Source organism: Anolis sagrei, chromosome 3 (assembly GCF_037176765.1).
Source record: "Anolis sagrei isolate rAnoSag1 chromosome 3, rAnoSag1.mat, whole genome shotgun sequence".
NCBI classification, from domain to species: Eukaryota; Metazoa; Chordata; class Lepidosauria; order Squamata; family Dactyloidae; genus Anolis; species Anolis sagrei.
The window spans coordinates 103,321,078-103,342,941 of NC_090023.1; the positions used below are offsets into that span (position 1 = coordinate 103,321,078).

Genomic DNA, 21,864 nt, shown 5'->3' on the forward strand with positions numbered 1-21,864 from the left:
ATAGACTTAATGTCAAGGGAAACCTTTACCTTTAGTCAGTGCTTGGAACTAGGCAACAGTGGTGACCAGGGCCTGAATCTCCTTTTGACGATGGAAACCCACTGGGCAACTTTTGGCAAAGTCACATTCTTTCAACTACAGAGGAAGGCAAACTACTACCAAACAAACAATGCCATAATGCTATAAATTGGAAATGACCTGAAGGCACACAAAGTGATGCAGAGTCTTTATTTTATTTCCTTTATGTTTCAACTCCAAACAATGAACAAAATCTGGCTGCCAGTATTTAGAAACTCTAAAATCAGGATAATACATACATACATAATACAAGACTCAAAAAGCAGGGGAGTTCAGGAGAAGAATCAATCATGGCCAGCAGGGCCGTAGCCAGAAAAAGTTTTTGGGAAGGGTTGAAATTTTCGGGGGGGGGGGGGGTGGGAGTTGAAAATTTCGCGCGGGGGGGGGGGGGGGGTTGAAACCTGCCTCCTAGCTCACGCTGAATCAAAAAGCACAGCAGGGGGCAGAACAGTCTTCCATAGCCTGCAGCTCTGCCTCTGTCAACCACCTCCACCAAGTCTGGCCTCCTTAATGAGAGCATTCAACACACCCCCAACTTGGTTGCTTCACTACATCGGCTATTGTTGCAAGTAATGACAGTGTGAATAAATTGTCAATATTTGCCTGAGACAGTGCTTGCAGTTCTGGAGGGACTCTTAATTTTTTGCATCTCATAGACTTAGCATGGGAATTTGGTTAACCAGTTAAAATTCATGAGTAAACCAGGCTTTTTTTAACCTGAAAATTTTCAGGGGGGGGGGTTGAACCCCTAAAACCACCCCCTCGCTACAGGCCTGATGGCCAACAAACACCTCCCAACAAAGGATTCCCCAGGCAGGAATCAGCCAGGCTTTGAAGCTGCAAAGGCATTAAATTCTAATCAAGGTGGCAAATTGCAACATTCACACGTACCTCTAGTACAGTAGTTCTCAACCTTCCTAATGCCACGGCCCCTTAATACAGTTCCTCATGTTGTGGTGACCCCCAACCATAAAATTATTCTTGCTGCTCCTTCATAACTGTAATTTTGCTACTGTTTAGTTTTGGAGTTCACTTACATCCAGGGAACACTGTGGACTCAAACAATGATAGATCTAGACCAAACTTGGCATGAATATTCAATATGCCCAAATGTGATCATTGGTGGAGTTTGGGGGAATAGACCTTAACATTTGGGAGTTGTAGTTGCTGGGATTTATAGTTCACCTACAATCAAAGAGCATTCTGAACCCTGCCAACAATAGAATTGGGCCGAACGCCCACACAGAACCCTCACAACCAACAGAAAATACTGTGTTTTCCGATGGTCTTTGGCGACCCCTCTGACACCCCCCTCATGACCCTTCCCCCCCAGGGATCCCGACCCCCAGATTGAGAAACACTGCTCTAGGAAATAAGGGTTATTTTCCCCCACCTTGGACATGCCACAAAAATATAAACCTCATTAGCCGTCCCCTGCCACGTGTTGCTGTGGCCCAGTCTGTGTATATGTGCTACCTGTGTGTATTTGTATGTGTATATATTTGTGTATATGTGTATATATGTGTGTTTGCATATATATGTGTGGTTTTGTGCATGCTTGTAATGTATTTTTATATTTTTTGGCTTTTTAAGTCTCTTCTACTGTGTTTTTCAGTGTTTATATGAGTGATGGTCACTTGCTGGCCTGATACATGGATTGTATCCAAATTTGGTATCAATTCGTCCAATGGTTTTTGGATTATGTTAATCCCACAAATGAACATTACATTTTTATTGATATAGATTTACTTAGTTTCCAACAGACCTTTTTCCTGGGTCTTTATTGTTATTGTGAAGTATAAATATAGATCAGGTATGGGCCAACTTGGGCCCTCCCTCCAGGTGTTTTGAACTTCAACTCCCACCATTCCTAACAGCCTCAGGCCCCTTCCTTTCCCCCCTCAGGCCTGAGTCTGTTAGGAATGTGGAGTTGGAAGTCCAAAACACCGGGAGGGGGGCTCAAGTTGGCCCATGCCTGATCTATATTTATACTACACAATAACAATAAAGATCCTGGAAAAGGTCTGCTGGGAAACTCAAAGATGCTGTAGGTGATATTTCAAAGGAAGGGGGAGCAATGAATATCGGGAGGGGGCGCTGAGCATGCCTCTCCCATATCATGGAATTCAGGCGCAGGTTGAGCCTCCTCCTGGCCAGCCTGGGCTCCGCCTTTGGCCTCTCCTCGCGCCGCCTCCCTGGAAGTGCCCGGATGAGTCCTAATACGGGCAATTCAGGAAGCTGCGCGCGAGCTCTCCCTGAAGGCGGCTCGCGACCGCTAGGAAAGTGGCCTGTGTCCGAGGATCCCTTCCTTTCCTCTCCGGTTGAGCCCCTCCTTCCACACCCAGAATGCAGGTGAGCCGTGGTAAAGTGAAGGGCCTGGAGGGACCTCTATATGCCGGGGAACGTGGCGCGCGACAGAGTTTGGTGGCAAAAGCAAGGGAAGGAAACCCGGAAGACCCTCCCTTGGCCCACGCGCTTTCTGCTTCCCCGATTGGGTGTCACGTGATCGCTCTCCCCTCTGCAAAATGTCACCCTTTTTAAAAAAAATCCCTAGCCTCTCAAGCGTCCATTTCGATATAATTAAGCATTTATTTATTTAGTTATTATTTACAATATTTATATTCCGCCCTTTTCACCCCGCAGGGGAACTCAGGGCGGATTACAATGTACATATTACATGGCCAACATTCATTGCCATAAGACACACAACATATATAGACAGACACTCAGAAGCTATTTAACAATCCAGCTTTTTCATGAGGGTATTCTGGCCACCAGGGGAGCTGTCGCTTCACCGTCCATTTGTGACACTGATGAAGTACGTCCTCATTATTTGCATGCTTGCTGGAGATGTTTATGGCCTCGTAACCCTAAGAAAGTCATAGACACATATACCCATGGTTTTCCCTAAGCTTTCAATCAGAAGCGCTGCTTTTTACCTCATTGTCTCTTTGACATGACACAATAATTGTGGGTGACACAGCCTTCTTCGTCGTGGCCCTACTTTGCCAGGCATAATCTAGATAGGGGTGGCTAGAAGTGCGGTCTTCCTAATATTGTTAGACAGTGTTGGTTCCCTTAGCCAACCATGGGAGATGCACTTCATTCATCTCTGCAGTACCATAGTCACGAGGCTTCATTGTGTATACTGTACAACACAACATCCTAATCTGCAGAACAAATATACATGGCTTCATTTATTCACAGTTTCACTTAAATACCCTTCATCAATAATCCCATTGAAAATAATTGAGTTCACTATAACACCACATGTCTATGCAAAATCTGTGAATGCATCCCTGCAGATACAGGGGTTGTTTTGTATTCTGAAATACCAAATAATTTGCTGCTTATGGTAATTCCATACATTTTCACCCTGCAATTTTTCATTGTTATTGCTTTAATTTCTGCAGTTTTTCCCCCCACATAGCTATTTGATTTATGTAAGCAGAATTTTTCTTCCAGTTCATCAGTAGAACATGGAATAAAGATTGTTATTGTTTACCTTGAAGTAAGTTCCACTCATTTCAATGCTTACTCCCAGATTGATGTGCACAGAGAATCATGCCCTTACTTACTTACTTACTTCTTTATTACATTTATATACTGCTTTTCTCCCCCTAAGGGCACTCAAAGCGGTTTCCAACATTATAAAGGCAAAATGCAATGCCGTACATACATGTGACAACCAAAAAATAATAGCAAAACAATAGCAAAGAACTATAAATTAACCTAACCAAATTAAAACATCAACAGAAAAGAACATTTAGACATAAAGCATAAAAACTAAACATAGATAATATAATGACATTTATATTAAAACTCACTGATAAACAACACAATTTATTAAAACCACGCCATCCAAAATCAAGTCCATAGTCGTTCCATTGATCCATTCACTATTCCTTATTTCACTACGAGCTTGCGATTTGAAATCTTGGTCACATAACCATGTTTTTACTTTCTTCCTGAATGTCAGGAGGGAGGGGGCTGATCTAATTTTACTAGGGAAGGAGTTCCATAGCTGAGGGGCCACCACTGAGAAGGCCCTGTCCCCACCAACCGCACCTGCAAAGAAGGAAAGACCGAGAGCGGGGTCTCCCCATAAGATCTTAATCTCATGTACATTTTATGCAATATATTTGTGAATACCTAACAGTAATGTTTGTACTGTTAAACACTCTTGGTTCTTATCATAGTTGAATGTATAGGATTACAGGCCCAGTTGGAATATCCTGTGCAGGGATCTGTTTGGCTGGCATGATCTCTGTAATCTAAAACATGTATTACATTGTATTGACAAGGTGGAATGTGTCCAGAGGAGGGCGACTAAAATGATCAAGGGTCTGGAAAACAAGCCCTATGAGGAGTGGCTTAAGGAGCTGGGCATGTTTAGCCTGAAGAAGAGAAGGCTGAGAGGAGATATGATAGCCATGTATAAATATGTGAGAGGAAGCCACAGGGAGGAGGGAGCAAGCTTGTTTTCTGCTTCCCTGGAGACTAGGACGCGGAACAATGGCTTCAAACTACAAGAGAGGAGATTCCATCTGAACATGAGGAAGAACTTCCTGACTGTGAGGGCCGTTCAGCAGTGGAACTCTCTGCCCCGGAGTGTGGTGGAGGCTCCTTCTTTGAAAGTTTTTAAACAGGGGCTGGATGGCCATCTGTCAGGGGTGATTTGAGTGCAGTGTTCCTGCTTCTTGGCAGGGGGTTGGACTGGATGGCCCATGAGGTCTCTTCCAACTCTTTGATTCTATGATTCTATGTGAGGCACTATTAGAATCTGAAAGGGGCAAATTTTTTTTTGGACTACAGCTTTCAGTGGCCATTCTGATAGAGGAATTCTGAGAGTTGTAGTTCAAGAGCCACTTGATGTTGCATAGTGTAACTCTTTGATTTCATTTGCTGTATTTACGTCCTATGGGATGTTTGTATTTGTATTTGGTGGCACAAGAGATTTGTGCTTTACAACTCTGAATACCCCTCCCTAAATGACAGATCCCATGTTTCCATGGCATGTTGTTATGGAAGTAGAATATAGAACAGGCATGAGCCAACTTGGGCCCTCTGGATGTTTTGGATTTCAACTCCCACAATTGCTGTTAGGAATTGTGGGAGTTGAAGTCCAGAACCCCTGGAGGACCGAAGTTTGCCCATGCCTGATATAGAACCATAACTGTGTGGTGTGAAAAGGTCCAAAAGTGACTTTCCCAATCTCTGCAACCCAGCATGTCAAGAACTAAACAACCACAGTTTTGTTACACCAAGCGCAATGCCAAATGCTGTGGATCATAGAGGTCCAAATGACAACTTGAAGTTCGGGAACCAGTTGTTTACCTCCCATCATTATGTCTGTTCTAGGATCCTAATGCAGATACAGAATGGAATGACATCTTACGTAAAAAGGGCATCCTTCCTCCCAAAGAGAAGCTGAGAGAGCAAGAGCAGGCTGAAGAGGAACGGGAGCAACAGATCCTCCAGCAACAATCTGTTGGTGAGTAGCCTAGTTTTACGGGATATATGAATGCTTTCTGCAACCCAACTTAGGTGACCACTTACCACTTCAAAGTCTGTAAGTCTTAATACTGCAGACAAAACCCTCATTAACTTCAGTGGCCCTTATGGCGTTGGTTGCCTATATGAGATGTTTTGGAAGCGGTAATAGTATTTTGTCTCTGTTTGCCCAGTGATTTATGAAGAATATCAATACTGGCAAGCATATAGAGCATTCCTTGAAAAGAACATACAATAAGGACTTATAAAGAAAAGTCCTTACTGATTAAGAGGAATGGAGAGTATGTAGTTATTCAGAAGCAGCTGGGCTACAACTCCTGTCATCCATCACCATTATCTATGTTAGCTAGGGTTGATGAGAGTTGCAGTCCACCAACAAGGGTCCAGTAGTATTCTTCTGCTATATGAGTTGGTTGTTGTGGGATTTAATTTAATCTGTAGTATATACCACACAGATGTAGGTTTGGGTATGGATTTAAATTTAATTTTTGATTCACTCAAATCCTGAGTTGAGGTGAAGCATGGCCAGGGGTCCTTAGGTTAGTGATGGACTGAAGGACCCAACATGACTCAACATTGGCTATGCTGGTTAGGTGTGATGGCATGATTCCCTAGTGTAAATAGAGGTGATTCCTAGTGTAAATAGAGGTGGAATTTCTTAAGCCTTACTGGACTTTCATCGCTTACAATCAGCATTATTGTAAATAGTGATATAGTACAACACATACAGTAGAGTCTCACTTATTCAACATAAACGGACTGGCAGAACATTGGATAAGCAAAAATGTTGGATAATAAGGAGGGATTAAGGAAAAGCCTATTAAATGTCAAATTACTTAATGATTTTACAAATCAAGCACCAAAACATCATGTTTTACAACAAATCGACAGAAAAAGCAGTTCAATACATGGTAACATTATATAGTAATTACTGTATTCATGAATATAGCACCAAAACATTGCAATGTATTAAAACAGCTGTGAATCCGGGCGGGTGGCAGACTGCGTTGGATAATACAGAACACTGGATGAGCAAAAGTTGGATAAGCGAGACTCTACTGTACATCCATCAGTCAAGGATACATTCCAAGAATCCCCATCCATACCTGAAACCATGGATTTGCGAACCCTGTATATATTTGAAGTGTACTTGGGCTTGAAGTATGCCATAGAATTGCACTGGAGGATCTAGAGGGGCCAGCAAACATATCCAGAGGGGAGATACATTTTATGGATATTAAATCTGTGGATAAGAGGGTTGTATGGTACTTCTTTTTGCTCCAGTGTGTTTTTCCAGAGGGCATCTTCTGTGCTCACTACAGAAAATAAATTGTATCTGCCCCACTAAATCTAAGCTGGCAAGGCAGTGTGAAGTGACTATCTCAAGCAGCAGGTACTGGAGGGCAACAATGGCAGTTTTCTTCCTCTTCCTCTTGAATGCCTCGTGTTGGAGCACAGCACATTATAGGCCACACAACCTGTCTTGAGTCCCATAAACTAGGTAGTTACCTCAAGTGTAGTCAAAGACACATTGCCAGAATAATAATAATAATAATAATAATAATAATAATAAAAAATATCATCATCATCTTTATTAATACCTCTCCACCATCTCCCTGAAGGGTCTTGGGGCAACTCACAGAAGCACTGCCAGTGCGTTAAAATGAACAATACATAAACATAGAGACTATAACAACATATATGCATAAAATGACACCTAATAAAATTCTTAAAATTAATAAATTGCAGCAGTTCCTGCGGATAATACTGGCAGTCTTAAATTAGCAACCCAAGTGTCGTAGTAAAGCAACCACTGGAAATAGTTCAGCTGCCAGTCCAGTTGGCTTCTGTATGTGGACCGACAGTGGTGTTCTTGGTAGGGTGCCGTTTTGCTCTTTACTTGTGGCAGAAATATGTTTGGGCTGGCTCTTAACTTGGCTCCAGCGATAAAAGTTTAAAAAGACAATTGTTGGCATCCTGTTTCCCAGAGTTCAGATCTTGTAATTTGTGTATTCATGTTTACAGTTGTTAATAAGCAAGTGTGATCCCCAAAATATACCTCTTAGGCCTCACAGTACTCCATCTAAAGATCTTCTTAGGTCCCTTCCACACAGCTTTATAAAATCCCACATTTTCTGCTTTGAACTGGATTCTATGGCAGTGTGAACTCTGATAACCCAGTTCAAAGCAGATATTGTAGATTATCTGCCTTGATATTCTGGGTTATATGATTATGTGGAAGTGCCTTCAGACCCTTCAGTTCACAAAACTGGGAAATAACAGCTACAGTCCTCTCCCGGTTACAGAATTAGTTGTAGCAGGACCTCAAATGGGGTCACTCCAGCTGCTTGTCTCATTGTGACCTGTGAGTGGGAGAGGACACCAGTCATCATTTCCATTGCCCCAAGTTGCAGTGCCTTAGAAACCCTGCTATTGGGGCTCTGTATGACTTCAGAGGCAAGTTCATGGGGCAAGCATTGTCAGAAATAGCCAAGGCAACGAGTTCCCCATCATTGTAGCTGCATCTGACAATGTAAGATTTTGATCCATAGTTTGAAAAACAAGCAAACACATGACTGCATTTCACAATGTGATAATGGAGTAGGCTAGAACTTTATGGACCTTTATAGCATGGAAATAGTACCCTTTACTTGACCTTATGTACTTTTGTTAGTTTACTTGTGCAGATTGAGAGAGAAAGCTTGAAAGTGTCCTCAATAAAGAAATTGTTACACACACACACACACACACACACACACACACACATGATAGCTCTCTTGACACCCAAGGGGCACTCTTGTGGTTGTTAAAAAAAACCCTTTATTGAACACGAGCCTATCTCTCAGTGTGGGTTGTAATTGTGGTTGTTAAAAACCTTTATTGAACAAGAGCCTATCTCTCAGTGTGGATTGTAATTGCCTTTCATGTTTTACGTCATTTAAAAAAGAAACGGATGATTGCCACCTAAAATAAGAATTGGCTCTGTGAGGCTGTAGCCTTGTAACAAATGAACGCTCTTGGGAGTAAGTGGTGGGAGCAGAGCTAATAAGACAATGTGTGCTTTTGAATTCTATACAGATTGGCCTTTGAATTGTTGCTTAAAACTAGTTCCCACTTCTTTTACAGCAGGTGAATTTGCCACACTCACTGCCGTCCACAAAGACGTTATCTCCACACGTTGTATTGTTTGTTTCCGCAAACACAAACGTATACAAGGCAGATACTTTTACAGAATAAAATATAAACTTGTTTCTAAATTGTTAAGGTGTCTTGTGTGGAGATTAAATTATTTACAGAATGAAAATATTGTTTGAGTTATTCTCATTCTAATTTTGTCAAAATTTCCTCTGATTTAAGAGAACGCTTCAACCCTCCCCCCCCCCCCAATGCTGTACCTTACAACATATCATGACCTTGAATTTCTTAACTATTAGTGAAAACATATGAAGACATGACATTGGAGGAACTTGAAGAAAATGAAGATGAATTCAATGAGGAAGATGAACGTGCTATAGAAATGTACAGGTGAGAGATTTTACATTCCACAGGCAGAAATACCAATCAGTTGATTAATCAAGTGATGGGATTATTGGATGAGGGAGTGGGGTGCTATTAGCTGAATCAACAAAATCCACTTCTTGGCTCCTCAGGTTTTCAACACATGGTCTTCTGGTAGCTAAGTGAACCATGGCCTACCTCATTACCATCAACACTAGATTCGATCCCATTGTTAGCATAAGTTGTTGTTGTTGTTTATTGATTCAATCGCTTCCAACTCTTTGTGATCTCATTGACCAGCCCACTTCAGAGCTCCCTGTCAGCCATGGCCATCCCCAGCTCTTTCAAGGACAATCCAGTCATTTCAAGAATAACATGCATCCATCTTGTCCTGGGTCGGCCCCTCTTCCTTTTTCCTTCCTTTTCCCCCATCATCATTATTTTCTCCAAGCTTTCCTGTCTTCTCATTATGTGGCCAAAGTACTTCATCTTTACTTCCAATATCCTTCCCTCCAGTGAGCAGATGGGCATTATTTCCTGGAGTATGGACTAGTTTGCTCTTGCAGTCCAAGGCACTCCCAGAATTTTCCTCCAGCATCACAGTTCAAAAGCATCTATCTTTCTTTGCTCAGCCTTCCTAATGTTATATGCATGAATTTAACTAATATATAGAACATTACTAATATGCATGGAACATTGAAATAAATGTAATGCTGGGAAGAATAACTCATAAAGATACAAACTAAGCAAAGCAAGAAAATCGGAAGTTATTCATTACCTTTCTAAAGAATGAAAATTGCTTTTGATAGAAAAATGAGATGTGGTCATGAGTCTACATGTGTGAATAGTATGGAGAGAGTCAGCATGATGCAACAGTTAGATTGATGGACTTGGGATAGTAGTTTCAAGCCATGAAACACAGTGAATGACCTATTTCCCAGGGCTGTTGTGACAATAAGAAGAAGGTGAGCAAGGAAATAATATGCTGGCTTGATTGAGATCTTTTTCATGGAGTCAACACAAGTCAAAGTTGACTTAACAACAAGAAGGTGTAGTAAAGACTGGAGAAATCCTGAGCACCAAGGGTTCTGGACACACAGTACTGTCAATTTTTAATTCATTTTTATCTTTTTGTTTCTCTCCCAACTTTCTGTGGTACAGGCAGCAAAGGCTAGCAGAATGGAAAGCCTCTCAAGAAAGCAATAAATTTGGACAAGTTTTGGAGATCTCAGGTCAGGATTACGTCCAAGAAATTACAAAAGCTGGAAAGGATATATGGGTGGTGTTGCATCTATATAAACAAGGGTAAGCAAGTGTTTCAAGAGGGTTTTTTTTTCTAGTTTTTTTCCCTTCCTCAAACATCCCAACATTTTAAGATTGTGTTTTCCTGAAACGGATTATGTGTCAATTTTGACCTCATGGTTGAGGAATGATTGCTTTTCCAGATATTTTGGACTACAAGTCCCATCATCGTTTGTAAGACATGCTGGCTGGGAAATAGTCCAAAACATCCAAATGCATGTACAGCATTCTGAGAACCATGAAGCCATGCAAAGGAAAGGAATTTTACAAAATGATAAAAATATGTTATTTAACTTAACAGCAGGCAGTGCTAACACCTGTTGAACCTTGAAAGGAAGGACATTCCACACAGGAAATAATGCCTTATTTTATGTCTTCACACAATATTTCTTCCACTGGTGAAACAGACCTTTAACAGATCTCAGTCATTAGGAAGAAGTTTAGAGGTCATAGTGTATATTTGTGAGAACATACTGCACATTGTAGAAATTCCAGTACAATATCTATATCAACAGGGATACATGCCGGAACTTTTTGTGGGTATAAATAAAATCACAGATAATACAGAAACTTATTGGAAAAAAGGACTTCTGGCCCAAGAATAGAGCTGGAGGACCTAGATAATGCCTGGAGAGGAGCCATTTTGTGGGATGTGAATAAATGAAACCATGGGTGCCTGTTCTGCAAATAATAACATTATCTTTATTTATAACCCACCCTCTGTTCCCAGAGGGACTCAGGGTGGTTTCCAAAAATATAACAGAAATGGCAAACATTCAATGCCATGTTAAAGAAACAGCAATCAAAAGGAAGCAAAAAATAAACAAACTCAGTAAGGAATTTGTACTGTGATTATTTATTTATTTATTGTATTTTTACTATCTCACTCTGGAGGGTACTCAGAGCACCTTACAGATATTACCTATCTTTCAGAAAAAAGAATGGCTTTCAATTGATGTCTTTTATTTTTCTTTTCCATTTAGTATTCCTCTTTGTGCCTTGATCAACCAACACTTAAATGGACTTGCCAAGAAGTTTCCAGATGTCAAGTTTGTCAAAGCCATTTCTACAACTTGCATCCCCAACTATCCTGATAGAAACCTCCCCACAATCTTCATCTATCTCGAAGGAGACATCAAGGCCCAGTTTATTGGACCGTTGGTGTTTGGAGGCATGAACCTGACAAGAGAGGGTAAGTTTTTGCTTCTTAGCTGGAGAGACCAGAGAGCGAACTTGGGGTCTAGGAATTTCTAGGTCCTCCAGAAACAGTTTGTGGTCAACGTCTGCCAGAAGCTGATCATAAAATTGCACTAGTGGCCCTAAAGATTCCTAAAAAAGGAACATTTTAATCAAGTCCATGAAAAATCAGATCCACAAAAGTCAGATCTGCAAATGTAGAGGGCTGAGTGTATTTAGGTTGGGCTAAACATGTATTCATAAGGACAATGTGCAACTTTTTAAAATGTTTCTTTGCATCAAATTGGAAGCTGGTCACCTGCTGCTGATGCTGAAATATAACATAAGTCCTGAACAGTGTTCATATTCAATAGGACTGATGGTCTTACTGGTTCAACAATATCTGGGGGAATCAGGGGAAAAAGTGGTGTTTAGCCATCTCAAGAAGTTCATAGGGCCAGGTTCGGATAGAAGTCCAGCTGGATTTGGCCTTGGATCATGACGTTCCCCACCTTAACTATTTAACATTTCACAAAATGGCTTGAAGGAGTGAGAAAACAGCACATAGGCGTGTATGTCCACACAGTTAGGAACACTGTGAGAGTTTCCATGTTTGCAAGTTGACATGTTGTTTTCTCTGCTTGAGTTTAGAACTGGAATGGAAGATTTCCGAGTCAGGTGCCATCAAGACGGATCTAGAAGAGAACCCCAGGAAGCAGATCCAGGACCAGCTGATGACTTCAATCAAGTGCTCTGTTCCAACAAGGAGAGAAGAAAGTGACTCAGAAGAGGACTAAGGCATTCCTTCTGGACTAGTTTTATGCCTGATTACAAAACATTTAGTTTTGACTGAAATCAGTAGGACTAACTTTTGCACCAGAGTGCATGTGAATGCCTCCTAATAAATACCATTGGTGGTATTTCTTCTTTTCTAATTTGTTTTTTAAAACCAAAACAACACGGGTTATGGTTTTCTGTATCCTGAAAGGGAACTAAAATGCCTCCTGACAAACCACAGTTCAAGTGCTACTGGAAATAATTGTTATGGACATTCACAGTAGTGAAGTTAGTAGCAGCATTAGTGTGCTGGTCATAGCATTTGTGTGTTCCTTTTTTACTGAGTAGTAATGATTACCTCTGCACCACTTTGAGGTTGTTATAGTTTTGCTAGAGGTTATCAGGGGCCCCTGCTGGCGCAGCGAGTTGCTGAACTTGGTTTGAATCCGGGGAGCAGAGTGAGCTCCCATTGTTAGCCCCAGCTTCTGCCAACCTAGCAGTTCAAATCATGCAAATGTGAGTAGATCAATAGGTACCACCTTGGTGGGAAGGTAACGGTGCTCCAAGCAGTCATGCTGGCCACATGACTTTGGAGGTGTCTATGGACAACGCCACCTCTTCAGCTTAGAAATGGAGATGAGCACTACCCCCCAAAGTTGGACATGACTAGACATCATGTTAGGAAAACACTTTACTTAGAAGTTATCAGCATTTGAATATTGTCCCCAAATGGCCATTATGCAACATTCAATTTTTTTTCTCAAAGACGTTTGGAAGACTGGCCTGAAAATCATGAATGCTTTTATTGAACACATCCAGAAGTTGTTGGTTATGATTGCCACCAACACATCTGAATTATATTGGGAGATATGTCAATGTATTTTAGCATCCTGCAAACTCAAGCAGCTGACTTCTCAGAGGAAATGCAATGTTAATTTCATCTTGAAATCCAATCTGATCTCAGCCTTGTCCATGACAGAAGTTTAAAGAGTAGTACCTCCCCAAGTTTTTGATTCAGGTTCCATTAACACAACATAATGGTTTCATCCCTTTTTTTTCTTTGAAGAAAACAGTATGTTCAGTAAAAATTGAAATTATTTAATGATTATTTGTTTGTCAGAGTTATAAAAATAGGCAACAAAATAAGGAGAATATTCAGCCTTTATGGACATTTTAATTAGTAACAGTTTGGATGCAATGCCAAAGCAAACGTGTTGAAAATTGGTTCTACCATTTTAAATTGGAAGTATGATTGATCAGATATTGCAGTTCTGCACCTTTAGAGAGTGACATATCGTGAAAAGACTGGACTACTGATCTTATTGGCCAAAATACATTTTGATGCTGATAGAGTATTTAGGTATAGGATGGCCAAGGTTTGCTGGGAGGGCAATAGGCCTAGAAGGATATTTTGCAGTGCCTACATGGTTCACCATTAGCCGTTTTGGCTGAGAGGGCAGAATTGTATGTGACAACCATCCTGATGCAAACTATCACTAGGAAGTCGTCATTGTGAAAAGAAGTATTTGATGCCTCCTTATGCAACAATAAAAAAGGATTTCTGCTTATAGAATCATAGAGTTGGAAGAGACCATGTGGGCCATCCAATCCAGCCCCCTGCCAAGAAACATGAAAATCGCATTCAAAGCACCCCCGACAGATGGCCATTCAGCCTCTGCTTAAAAGTCTTCAAAGAAGGAGCCTCCACCACACTCCAGGACAGAGAGTTCCACTGCTGAACAGCTCTCACAGGAAGTTCTTCCTAATGTTCAGGTTTCCACCTGTAGTTCTCCTTTCCTGTAGTTTGAAGCCATTATTCTGCGTCTTTGTCTCCAGGGCAGCAGAGAACAAACTTGCTCCCTCCTTCCTATGACCTCTCCTCACATATTTATACATGGCTATCATGTCTCCTCTCTGCCTTCTCCTCTGCAGGCTAAACATGCCCAGCTCTTTAAGACGCTCCTCATAGGACTTATTACACAAGCCTAAATAATAAAGAATATTATGGCCACTGTTAGTGGTCTATCTTTCTGTCTGGAAACTCAGGGCAGTGTCATCTTGCATTTTGCCCCAGAGTGTATCTACACTGTAGAATTAATGCAGTTTGACACTACTTTAACTACCATGGCTCAATTCTATAGAATACTGGGAGTTGGAGTTTTACAAGGTCTTTAGCCTCCTCTCTTAAAAAGTGCTGGTGCCTCATCAAACTACAGCTCCCATGACTTCATAGCATTGAGCCATAGCAGTTAGACTGCATCAATTCTACAGTGTAGAAACCCCCTCCTCCCCTGTATTTCTCTTTGCTTGAACCTCTTGATGAAAAGATTTACAGCAGTTGTTCCCAGCTGGAGTAAGCGTTTGTGCTTTAGGGCTTCCAGAATACCCAGCTCTTGGCCATGGTGCCAACAACTTTTGAGAGCTGAAGTTTAACATCTCATGCTCTGCTGGTTGTGAACTATTGGTCTTGAAGTTAACTTTCTATGCATTTTCTGTAGCATTTTAACCCACAACATACTATAATTCACATAGGTTTCTTAGTAGCTGGATGAAACTTGTTTCTTCTTTCAACTAATGACGACATATTAGTATAGACGACTACTGCAGCAAACAATGATGGGACATTAAAGAAATGGAGTGTTGACTCTGTGAGAAGACCTAGCCATGAGTTATTCTGGAGCCATGCAGACAGCAATTTATCTCTTCTCTTTGCTTCTTGGCACCCACGCTTCTGTGAGAATAATTTCTTACCATCCTATCAACACTTCCTCCATTTCCAATCATTTTCCCAACTTGGGGGCTTTTAAGTCAAAATGAGATCTCTACAGGAAGCAGATAATGAGGTCAGATATACTATGACACAGTATGGGCTATACAAGCATGCGGCCAAAGGAACAAATGTGATTCAAATGGTCCTTGGAAGTAAAAAGAAAATGTCAAAAATACATAAAAATCAGAAACCAGGTTCCACATTATCCAGTTATTTATTATATTCCTACTTTCTTGCTAGGAGCCCCTGGTGGCGCAGTGGATTAAAGCGCTGAGGTGCTGAACTTGCAGACGGAAAGGTTGCAGGTTCGAATCCGGGGAGCAGCATGAGTTCCTGCTGTTAGCCCCAGCTTCTGCCAACCTAGCAGTTTGAAAACATGCAAATGTGAGTAGATCAATAGGTACCACTCCTGCGGGAAGGTAACGGCACTCCATGCAGACATGCCAGCCACATGACCTTGGAGGTGTCTACGGACAACGGCAGCTCTTTGGCTTAGAAACGGAGATGAGCAATAACCCCCAGAGTCAGACACGACTGGTTTTAATGTCAGGAGAAAAAACTTTACCTTTTACCTTTCTTACTGATGAGCCCACAGTGATATGTATTGTTCTTCTCTCCCTGCTTCATACTGCCCTTGGTGGCTCAATGGGTTAAACCCTAATGCTGTCAGGACTGAAGTCAGAGGTTCGAATCCAGGGTGGATGAGTTCCCTCTGTCAGCTCCAGCTCCCCACGTGGGGACATGAGAGAAGCCTCCCATAAGGATGGTAAAACATCAAAACATCCGGACATCTTCTCTGCAATGTCCATTATCTCACAGCAGAAGCGATTTGCAGTTTCTCAAAATCGCTCCTCACACACACACACACACACAAATCCACAGGATTTTTTTTTTTGTCGTGTCAGGAGCAACCGCTCCTGTTGTGAGAGAATTGGCCATCTGCAAGGATTTTTGATTTTTGATGTTTTATCATCCTTGTGGGAGGCTTCTCTCATGTCCCCGCATGAGGAGCTGGAGCTAATAGAGGGAAGCTCATCCGCCTCTCCCCAGATTCAAACCTGCGACCTGTCGGTCTTCAGTCCTGCTGCCACAGTGCTTTAACCCACTGCGCCACCGGGGGCTCCATCCACAGGATGAGGAGATACTAATAGATGTTGGTGTTATCAACAGAACTTGAGAAAGTTAGCTTTTTGAACTCCCTAATTCCCCTGGTTTAGTCTTGGGGATCATTATGCAAAGAGTGTTTATTCCCAGCTCTGCATTTAACCTTACCTTCTAGGTCCACGTGACATCTTCTGTTTGATTTAGTTTGCTTCAAGGTTGTTTTTTTAACTTTAAAATATGTGTCACCCCAACAAAGGTTGTGTACTTGTGTACTATCAAGTCATTTTCGACTTACAATGATCCTAGATGATGGTCTTTTGGGGAAGATTTGTTCAGTGGGCGTTTGAATCTACCTTTGAGGCTGAGAGAGAGTGGGTTGCTTAAGGTCACCTAGTGGGTTTCCATGGCTGCAAATGTTACACAAAGAGAAAGTAAGCAGTTAAGATCTGTACCAGCCCAAGGCATCTTCTTACCTGACGCAAAACTCAAATGTTGCCCACAACTACCACCACACACATAAAATCTTCAATAATTCAGAAACTAGTTTCAGGGCCATTCATAGCACCGTGTTCCAGTTTAACTGCCATGGCAACTTATCCTGAAATATTAGGATTCGCAGCCGTAGAAGGAATATTTAGAATTCTGTGCTGGAGAGCTCTTGTGCCCCCTCAAACCTGGATTACATAGGATGTTGCCATTACAGTTAAAGTGGAATATAATGTTACAATTATGCCGTGTGGATGGGGTCAAGCTTTTGCTTCCCCCTGCCCAAATCCTTGATATACAGAATCATCAGGTCATGAAAGATATTTGTTCAAAATGTTCAAAATTTGTTCAAATTTGTTCAAAATGGCTAATTTTTTCCCTTTCTGAGGGTTGTTTGTGTTGTTGCTATTGTTCATTACAGGCCAGCAACCGGATGCTTATGAATGCAATTTGAATTCCATGGGAATCCAGATTGTGTTCTGCATCAGGTAGCTGACATTTTGCAATTTCTAAGCCAGATATGAAAGGAGACATGCAGGGAGTTACTAGCATAAGGATTGTCACTAGGCCACTTTGGAAGAATTGAATTCGGGCCTTTGTTTAAATGCCTCTTCTATCTGAAAAAGTCTCTCTAAAGAAATTCTATTTGCTGATTAGAAATGTCAATATTTGTATGATTGCAAAAAAAAAAGTTCTTCCACCAAAGGAAGAAATAGGAAGGACAAAGGGAGGGAAAATACAGTCTTATTATTACAATTTCCGCAGTGTGACTTGAGGCAGCAATGAATTTGGATGTCTTCAGGGCTTGCAAAAAGGGGAATTCAAGGGGGCACCTGGATTGCACAGGTGGTTTGTCTTCTCTGGGAAACAGCACCATCTTCTGGACAGAGCTAAAGCTATTGTTTTGTTGTTTTTACATGAAACAAGGTTTGGGTCTCATAACATTGGGTTGCTGTGAATTTTCCGGGCTGTATGGCCATGTTCCAGAAACATTATCTCTTGACGTTTCACCCACATCTGTGACAGGCATTATCAGAGGTTGTAAGGTCGGTTGGAAACTAGGCAAGTGGGATTTATCTATCTGTGGAATGTCCAGGGTGGGAGAAAGAAATCAAGGTGGCCAATTGCAACATTCACACTTGCCTCAAGCAGACAAGACTTCTTTCTCCCACTCTGGACATCACCCAGTGATTCTGGCCATGAAAGCCTTTGACAACACCTTCTCATAACATTGTTTATGCAGGCAAATAAAACTGAATGCACACCTTTACATGTTTAAATGTTGTGATCTAAATTACCAGACAAGACAAGAGTTTCCAAGGGTTTCCACTAATGTCTTTAGTACTGGGAGCATATTTCTTGCTCCTGGCATATAGTTGACTTTTGTTACCCTTGTCATTACAAGTGAGCATTGGGAGAAATCTGTTGTTGGTGGCTTAGCTTTCACATTTAACAACTTAACACAGAATGCCAATTTTAGTGTGAAATGCAATGTATCATGAACCTCTCAACAGGTTAAAAGGGAAAGCTTCATTTAAATCAGTGTATGATACAAATAGTGGAATCTTAATTTGTAAAGGTGTACCTTCTTTTATTTGCTTGCACAAACAATGTTTTGTGACCCAAGTATCCTGTTAATGCTGCACATCAAAACAATAACTTTAGTTCTGCCCAGAAGATGGTGCTGTTTGCCATGGAGAAAAAAACACTGTTCTCCTCCCTGAACTGAATCCTAGGAATGCAAGATAGTGTTTGTATGATTCAGTATCAGCAGATGTGTCTGGCTTATATATACTGCAGTTCAAGTTTTTATATACAGCTTGTTTATTTATTAAAACTACAGGGAACATTGTTTATTGGTCCAGTGTGGTTTTTACTAGTAACATACATTTTGCTGAATAATTAGCAAACAGTACATGATGAGAGTACAGGCAATCCCTGAGTTACAAGTATCTGATTTACATACAACTCCTAGTTACAAACAGGGGGGTGAGACAACAGAAAGTGGATTAAAATCTACACCTAGGAGGGAAAATTCAGTCCTGTAAGAGTTATCAAGGGGGAAAGGTGTCTTCACAGAAGCTTTATCACCATTCCTTGCTTCCATGACAACACAAAATTTTCAAAATCCAATTGTCACAAGGACAGAAAATGAGGTGAACACTTCTGAACAGGGGCACAGACAGCAAAAGAAAAACCACAGGGGTGTTATCCCTTTCCCACACTATCCAAAGCTTTAAAAATGGCTAGAGTTACACTTAAAATGTACTTGTTTCATACAAATTTTACTTAAGAACAAACCTACAGAACCTTTTGTCCATGATTCGGGGACTGTCTGTATTTGCAAAGGTACCAAGGACCTATTTGATCTTCCTTGGATAGTAAATTGCTAAAGAAATTACAATGAGCTCCTGATTAGCTCATTGGTCCAGTTCTGAGTTGGGCAAAGATAGGAGCTTCCCCAGACAAAGGCACAAGGCTCATAAAACAAAAGGTGATGATTCTGGTCAATCAAGGGTTAGTCTGCCAATAAAGAGGTTTAAAAAATGTACATACTCTGAGTTTTTGTTTCTGCAGTCAGCAATCTTTCAGTCTCAAGTGTACAGTTTAGCTAAACAAATAATTCTGTGCTTATCTGGGTTGATACAAGAAACTATCTTTGCATACATGAGCAATGGATTATGACGATTGCCTGGCTGGGAAACAGCCAGAGGGATTTGCCCAAACTTCTTATTCTCAGGAAATTCCTCAGCAGGGTTAAAAGAGATTATTGTCTCTGGGCTTATCTGGTTACATTTTATAAAGAAGTTTATACATTTTATATAAAAGAAGTAAATACAGTACATGAAAAGATACAAGTTACACAGAAAGTCAAGGAAATCAGATACAATTTATTCAACGGTTGAAAAGATAAGAGTCTGGGGAGAGCAGGTTGAAGCTGCTGCTGGTCCTTTCTCAACCCCCAATGCTTCAAAATAGGGAAAGTTCAAAAAAAGATTTTAAAAATAATAAACATAATATAATTATTGTGTAGCCACACAACAATTAGAACTTGTTTCCAAGTTATGGTGACCCTAATATGAACCTATCACAGGGTTTTCTTGGTAAGATTTGTTCAGAAGGGATTTGTCTATTCTTACAACTATCCAATCACAGAAAATAGGGGCTTTAAAATTCATACATAAAATATTCAAAAGGATCTTGAAATAGACTTTTAAAAACTGGTGTCTGACTTGACTCTGATAGAGCTTGGAAGCAAAGGTTAATACATCATTTGAATCCCTATGAACATTGTGAGTTCTAAGCTCAGTGCAAAACATTATAAGCTATAATGATGTCTTTCTATCTTAGGCATGTGAGAAATCAAAATGCCTCAGATCCTATAAAAGTTATTCATGGATTTTAAAAAAATTGTTTAGATAAACCTTTAGGTCCAGGACCAAAGTGTAATTCCAGTCAAAATATCATTTAGCTTTGAATAGCATAGGAAAGGGTTAACACCCCTGTGTCATTTGTTTTATTGTCTGAGCCACCTGTTCTGAAGATTTCATTCACTTTCTGTTCCTGTGATAACGATTTTGAAAAATATTGACTTTCTGTGGAAACAAGGTTTGGTGAGAAAGCTTCAGTCAAGACACTTTTTCCCATAGTTCCTTCAGGAGTGAATTTCCCTTCCTAGGGGGTAGATTTCTCTCACTTCCTGCTGTGTCACACCTGTTCTTAACTATAAATCATTTTTAAATCAGACGTTTGTAACTTTGGAACTGCCTGTACTCTTAGGCCAGATTGACACTGCCATGTAATCCAGATCACCAAAGCAGATAATACACATCTGCTTTGAACTGGGTTATATGTGGTTGGATTTACACTACCCTATATCCCTGTTGTCTCACCTCCCATTCTTAATGTTGTTTGTAAGTCTGATGTTTGTAACTTGTGGACTGCCTGTAGGCCATTCTGGTTCCCTCAGAAGCAAGAACGGAGTGAATTTTAAGATGAAATAGCTATTTGCACTTTGCAAAACTTCTTTGAAAACACAAGCCATTTAAGTTCAGTAAAAGGCAGTTCCACAGCCCTGAGGCTGCTACTGAGAAAGCACTGTCTCTATTTCACACAAAACTTACAAATCTCAAGGGGGAAATGCTCAAGAAGAAGCCTGATGGTGTACATCTTAATATATCAGAAAGGTAATATAAGGTCAAAGTGGTCCTTCAAGCAGTCTAGTCTAAAGTCGAGTTCATTTGAACATAATTAAACCTGATTAGGATTGCACAGCACATCCAGTGTCATAGATATTTTCAGATTTTTGAGGTCAGATATCCTTTTCAGTAACCATCAGCACATTTTGGGTTCACTGTCATTGCCAATTAATTAAATGGAACTTAACATTTCATTAGCATGACTGTTTCCTTGCTGCATTGGTTGTGTTGGCTTTACAGAACACATAAACTAAATAGATTTAACACCAAAAGAAACTGGATTCACATCTTCCAACAGTTCATGGATGAAAATAAGGACACATGTAGCCAAAATGATAAGGCATGCTTATGATGGGGTTTTCCTAGAAAGATTTTTTTCAGATGCAGGTTGTCTTTGGTTTGCTTTGAAACTAAGAGGGCAGAATTTGCCCAAAGTCAGACAGTGGGATTCCCTTGATGAGTAGGAATCTGAATCCTGGTCTCAAGAATCGCAGTCCAGGGTTCAAACCACTATACTATGTTGACTCATCTGTGAAGGAGACAAGGGTATAAAATCTCCAGTTTTGGTGAGGGCTCAGATTTGACCAAATGGAAAGATCTCCAGTTCAATCATTTGCTGTTATTTGCAAGGCTTTCTTTGTTACTTCAATCTGCAAAAACTCCCTTGAGGGTCAATGCATTTAGTAATTTAGCTTCTTTGTATCCAGACCTTACGGCACTAGGGCCCACCCTCCAGCATATGTTCAATCTGCCTTCATCACCTTAAGTAGCACCTAAGAAGCACTTGATTGTGCATTCCTACTTGGCAGGAAGTTGGCCTGGATGGCACTGTGGTTTCTTTCAACTGTATTATTGTAATGGCTCTTTTACACTATGCTAAAACCTGAGAGGAAGTGGGTTAAAACAACCCGCTTTCTCTCGGTTATAGTTCCCACTCCCAACCCAAACCTCAGGGTTTCC

The 21,864-nt window shown here is 40.8% G+C and overlaps 1 protein-coding gene across 1 annotated transcript; it reads left to right on the plus strand.

The window, feature by feature from the left end:
- Positions 1 to 2,267: 2,267 nt before the first annotated feature.
- Positions 2,268 to 12,488, plus strand: PDCL3 (phosducin like 3). The gene is made up of 6 exons (XM_060769763.2): positions 2,268 to 2,430; positions 5,440 to 5,572; positions 9,027 to 9,117; positions 10,252 to 10,395; positions 11,376 to 11,584; positions 12,220 to 12,488. Exons 1-6 carry the CDS (start codon positions 2,425 to 2,427, stop codon positions 12,363 to 12,365), a joined length of 729 nt encoding a protein of 242 aa, XP_060625746.2. The 5' UTR covers positions 2,268 to 2,424; the 3' UTR covers positions 12,366 to 12,488.
- The last annotated feature ends 9,376 nt before the right edge of the window (positions 12,489 to 21,864 follow it).